General features: G+C 29.5%; 1 protein-coding gene across 1 annotated transcript; it reads right to left on the bottom strand.

The window, feature by feature from the left end:
• Positions 1–2,660: 2,660 nt before the first annotated feature.
• LOC140184788 (secreted RxLR effector protein 161-like) lies at positions 2,661–4,428 on the bottom strand. Its single transcript, XM_072237960.1, has 2 exons — positions 4,372–4,428; positions 2,661–3,233 (listed from the first exon to the last, which is right to left on the bottom strand). The coding sequence occupies exons 1-2, from the start codon at positions 4,426–4,428 to the stop codon at positions 2,661–2,663; spliced, it is 630 nt and encodes a 209-aa protein (XP_072094061.1).
• Between the last annotated feature and the right edge of the window lie 1,572 nt (positions 4,429–6,000).

Below are 6,000 nucleotides of genomic sequence, written 5' to 3'. Positions count from 1 at the left end.
CAGAAAGAATTTAAATTATTTTAAATGTAGTTATTTGATCTATTCAAACCGATTTTTTTAAATAAACCATTTGTATAAAATAAATCAGTTTTTTTTAAACTATACAGTAACACGTGTCAACAATCCAGAAACAACTTCACCTGCAGTCGACTGCAGGTGAGGTTCCACCTTATATTCTACTAACTTAAATTGCTAATTGGTTTGCAAAATCAAGTGTGGCAAAAGAAGCCCCAAGTTTGATGCTCAATTATTTTATATTATTATTTTTTTTGGGTGACTATTTTATATTAGAACAATGTTAGGAGCCAGCAATATTTATGATTGGTAGCCATTAACTAACCATCAATAATGATTTGATGGTGTGAGATTTTATCCAATAGCTCATCTTTCTCTGTTGGTCACATGCTGGCCAAAATGCAATAAAATTGTTGGCTCCTTAGACTTTTTATTTATATTATTATAATATTATTTGATTACATATTTTTGTTTGAAAAATTTTAAAAATTTAATATTTAGACCATAAATAATTTCAATTTGTAAAAAAATTGGATAATATTAGGTGTATTGGTAGATTGGATGGGATCGAATTGGATGGCTAAAATTTTAATCGAAAAATTTCGATTCAATTCGCATTAAAATTATCGGATTCAATATCTATATTTTTTGGAGTTAGATTCGATCTTATGCATACATTTGCATATCAAATTAGATATAGAGTATATCTACAAAAATTGAAAAAAAACAAAAATTAATTAAAAAATTAAAAAATAATAATAATAAAACTCAAGAGAAACTTAACAAAAAATTAATAAATTTAATAAAAAAATAAAAAATTATACTATTTATATTTTTATTTATTTTTTTATGGATCTATAGATCTACAAATATCTATATAAAATTTGTAATCTGATTCTATAAATGTGCAGATCTAATGATGGACTTACAAATAAAAAATAAATATTGTGTATTTGTATATTAGATCTATTCATAAACACTGTTAAATAAGATATGAATTGGTCTAACCTAAATTATAATAATTTGAATAAAATTAAATAAAAAAATAAATTTAAATTTATACCATACAAAATTTTTTAATAAAGTTGGATTAGATTAAAAAATAAAAGTTAAACAAATACAATTTTATTCAATTAATTATACCGATTTTATCCTATAATTAATCTAAACTATACTCATTTTAAATATTTTGTTCCGCAGAAAAGTAATTTATTTAATACTCTGGAACTAGAATTTGATTTCGCTACCACCTTTGTTAATTTTGGCAACTTTTCTCGACCTTTTTCAAAGCAAAACGTATGACGTGGAAACAAAGCAGAAGGCTGTCCCATCAATCCATGTGGTCAACCTTTTTGTGAACCTTGTGGTCAATTATAGCCTCCCATCTTCGTGCGTCTAGTGTTGGGTATATGAAGATGGTAAGATGATAAGATGACAAAATCTTATATTTGTGTAGTGGTTTCAAGGCACGATTAGATCGCTTTTTTTAGAGAGATATTTGTCCCCACACTTAGTTGCTATAGGGTTGATGACAATACTCTCCCAGGATACAATGAAACCTAAGAATTTCTTAATTAGCAATAGTAAGAAATTCTCAATTCTCTTGAACAAAGAAAATCTCTTAATAGTAGTGTAAATTGTACGCTTAGTACTTTTTTTCTGAAATAGTGGACAAGGACTTATTTATACATATTGCACGTAGCAATTATGATTAGTTACGTATACAAATGGTTGTGTCATTTCTATTGCCAATAGATACAATGTTTTGAACATATACAACTCTTAAAGAGTTGTGTCCCTTTAGCGAATAGACCCAATGTTTTGAACATACACAATCCTTAAAAGGTTGTGTCCCTTCAACCAAATGGTACAAAACGGTTAGTAACCGTTTATTAATATTAATAATATTAATAATAATATTAATAATATTAATTAATCAAATTTGTAAATACCCTTCAATCCCCCACTATTTACAAAATTTAAATGCCATACAAGTATATGCATAAAGAATGTGTCACTAAGATTAAACATTCTTTTAGTGTAAATTTTAAAGTTCTAACGAAGTAATAGGTGTCTAATCGATTAAACCTATACTCCATATGCTAGTACCAAAAATCACACACATTACTTATACCCTCCAAGTTCAAGAGTTTACAATTTTAAGCACTTATATGGCCTTGTGCTCATCCTGGTTTCATGAATATTTACGAGAATAAAACCTCTAAAATTCTCGATTAGAGCGGCACCACTCTTATATTCATATAGGTGAAATCTTTTGATAGATAATATTATCATTCCATTAAGAGTTTAAACTCACCCTCCTAGTTTATTGTAAATAGCACTAAATCCTATACCTTAGTGCTCCAATTGCTAAATAACTTGTTATTACCCATTAAACCTTGAAACTAGTGGTCTACTAGAATAAGGTTGGGTTCCCATCATTTAGCAATAATAGGTTTTAATCCCATTTTAGCAGCAGTTTCTTTGATTTTATCCCTTGACAAACCTTTAGTTAAAGGGTCTGCTAAATTTTCTTGAGATCTTACATAAGTGATGGTAATTACACCATCATCTATTAGTTGCCTCACAAATTCATGTCTCAAACTTATATGTCTAGACTTTCCATTATAAACCTTATTATATGCTCAAGACATGGTTGATTCACTATCACAGAAGATTGAAATGGCTGTCGTCTGCTGTGGCCACAGCTTTATATCATATAACAAATTTCTTAACCATTCCGCTTCTTTACCTGCGGCTGATAAAGCTACAAACTCAGCCTCCATAGTAGAATGTGTAATACATGTTTGTTTCTTTGAGGCCCAACTTATTGCTCCACCACCTATGGTGAAAATCCATCCTGAAGTGGATTTGTTATCACTAAGATTTGTAATCCAACTTGCGTCGGAATAACCTTCTAAAACTGCGGGATAATCACTATAATGTAATCCCAAGTTTATGGTTTTCTTGAGATAACCAAGAACTCTTGTTATAGCTTTCCAATGTTGATTGCTAGGCTTTCCTGTAAACCTTGATAGTTTGCACACAGCAAATGCTATATCAGGTCTAGTACAATGCATTGCATACATTAAACTTCCTATAGCACTAGCATATTCTAATTGTGCTATAGGTCTTCCCATGTTTCCTTCTAATTTAAGATTAGGATCATACGGCGTATTGGATTCTTTAATTGTGAGATGATCAAACTTTTCCAATACCTTTTTAATATAATGAGATTGACTTAAAGTAAAGCCAACTTCATTCTTATGCACCTTTATGCCTAATATTGTATCAACTTCATTCAAATCCTTCATCTTGAATTTAGAAGTTAGATACTCCTTCGTTATACGAATTCCTTCTAAATTTGTTCCGATGATTAACATATCATCAACATATAAACAAATGATTACTCCATAATCTTTAGTAAATTTTGAGTAAATACATTTATCCGCACTATTATGTGAGAAGCCATTTGATAACACCACTGAATCAAACTTCTCATGCCATTGTTTAGGCGCTTGTTTTAGCCCATACAAAGACTTAATTAATTTGAAAACTTTCTTTTCATTTTCGGGTAGCACATAGCTTTTCGGTTGCTCCATATATATTTCTTGTGAAACATTAGTATCATTTTGGGGATATTCTAAATTAGAAGTTGAATAATTGATAAATTTATTTTCAATAAATTCTATCTCTCTTGATTCAACAACTACATTAGACACTAAGTCTAATATAATATTTATATGCTTTAGAATTTTAAGCATATCCTATAAAAGTGCCTTTTATGCCTCTTGGCCCCAATTTGGTTCTCTTTTGATAAGGAACTCAATAAAAGGCTAAACACCCCCACACTTTAAGATAATATAAATTAGGTTTCCTTTCTTTCCAAATTTCATAAGGAGAAACATTTCTATGTCTTGATGATATCCTATTATGGATATGACATGATGTCAATAATGTTTCACCCCACAAATTGTAAGGCAATTTTGCATTTAGTAACATTGAATTAACCATATCCACTAAGGTACGGTTTTCCTTTCCGCCAAACCATTTTTGTTGCGGAGTATATGAAGCGGAAGATTCATGCACAATACTATGTAATTCACAAAAGTGATCAAATTCATTAGAAAAATATTCTTCACCTTATAATGATTCAAGGATCACCACTTGTAGATCACGAAGTCTACTTACAAGGATTTGTAATTCATGAATTTGATCAATAATATCATTTATAATAAATTCAAAATATTTCATCATAGTAAACTTATCTGTTCCTTGTCGTTTAGTATTGTACTTTTCTTCCAAATATTTCCAAATCTCCAACGGTGATTGAACTAACATATGACCTCGACATACAATAGTATCTGCATCATGTTTCTTCTTCAATTCAACAATCTTTTCTTCCTCTTCCATTGTGGAACTTCCAGCAGCATTGACAATTGGTGGAGTTTTTTCGGTCAATCACATATGCAAGATTGAGAACCGAAAGAAGAAACATCATCTTGTCTTTCCAACGGTTGAAGTTCGTTCCATCAAAGCGATCTAATTTGACAAACTCTTGATTCATGACCTTGAACGTAGTGTTTTGATCTTGTGCCATCTTCAAGAAATATCTCTCTAAAATTGTTGGGTATATGAAGATGGTAAGATGATAAGATGACAAAATCTTATATTTGTGTAGTGGTTTCAAGGCACGATTAGATCGCTTTCTTTAGAGAGATATTTGTCCCCACACTTAGTTGCTATAGGGTTGATGACAATACTCTCCCAGGATACAATGAAACCTAAGAATTTCTTAATTAGCAATAGTAAGAAATTCTCAACTCTCTTGAACAAAGAAAATCTCTTAATAGTAGTGTAAATTGTACGCTTAGTATTTTTTTTCTGAAATAGTGGACAAGGACTTATTTATACATATTGCACGTAGCAATTATGATTAGTTACGTATACAAATGGTTGTGTCATTTCTATTGCCAATAGATACAATGTTTTGAACATATACAACTCTTAAAGAGTTGTGTCCCTTTAGCGAATAGACCCAATGTTTTGAACATACACAATCCTTAAAAGGTTGTGTCCCTTCAACCAAATGGTACAAAACGGTTAGTAACCATTTATTAATATTAATAATATTAATAATAATATTAATAATATTAATTAATCAAATTTGTAAATACCCTTCATCTAGTACCATTTATACACCTAGCTACCTCTTCTACACATCAAACTCAACTTGGCCACTTTTTTTTTTTAATTTACATAATATTTTTTTCTATATATATATTTACACATTGTCGTGGAACAGTTGAAGTTCCCCCCTCTTTGTGGAGCCGAAGAAGAAGATAGAGTGAGTATTTAATTTGGTTCCGAAAAATTTTAGGTCAGGGGTTTCAAAATTTCAACACATTTTTATTCTCTAAGAATATTTGAGAATTACTTTTACTAGTCTTTAAGTCATTTTGAATTAATTTTTTTATATGTATATAAGTATATTAGACAAATAAATTCTTAACAAATTTTATTATAAAAAAATTAGGTCATATTCTGAGAATTATCTGAAATCAATATAATTTGGCTTGGATGTGAAATCTGAACATTTAAAATAAATTTAAATGAATTAGAATTGAAAAATACTTGTATTTAATGGGATATTTATATATATGAAGTGATGGCTCTAAAACTGCTCCACCTATAATGGTGAGAAGTTATTTTCTCATGTTTAAAAAATGATTGTTATTCCACCTTTTAAATAATGAGAGAATTTATAGACCTGTAGATTAGTGTAATTAAGAGGTATTTCTTGCTGTGAGTCGAATTTGGACCAGAGGATTCACCGTCCGAATGAATCAGGTAACTTGGTAAAGTAAATTTTTGGGACTCTTATTGGATTTTATAAAATTTGGCTTATTCATTTTGGTTCTGGTTTTGATTCTGGCTCAGAATTTAAACAGATATTTAAAAAATTATTTAAAATAAAATTAGTCT

The sequence above is a fragment of the Arachis hypogaea genome, chromosome 5 (assembly GCF_003086295.3).
Source record: "Arachis hypogaea cultivar Tifrunner chromosome 5, arahy.Tifrunner.gnm2.J5K5, whole genome shotgun sequence".
NCBI classification, from domain to species: domain Eukaryota; kingdom Viridiplantae; phylum Streptophyta; class Magnoliopsida; order Fabales; family Fabaceae; genus Arachis; species Arachis hypogaea.
Note: the sequence above shows the minus strand (reverse complement) of the source record. Positions and strands in the feature narration are given on the sequence as shown.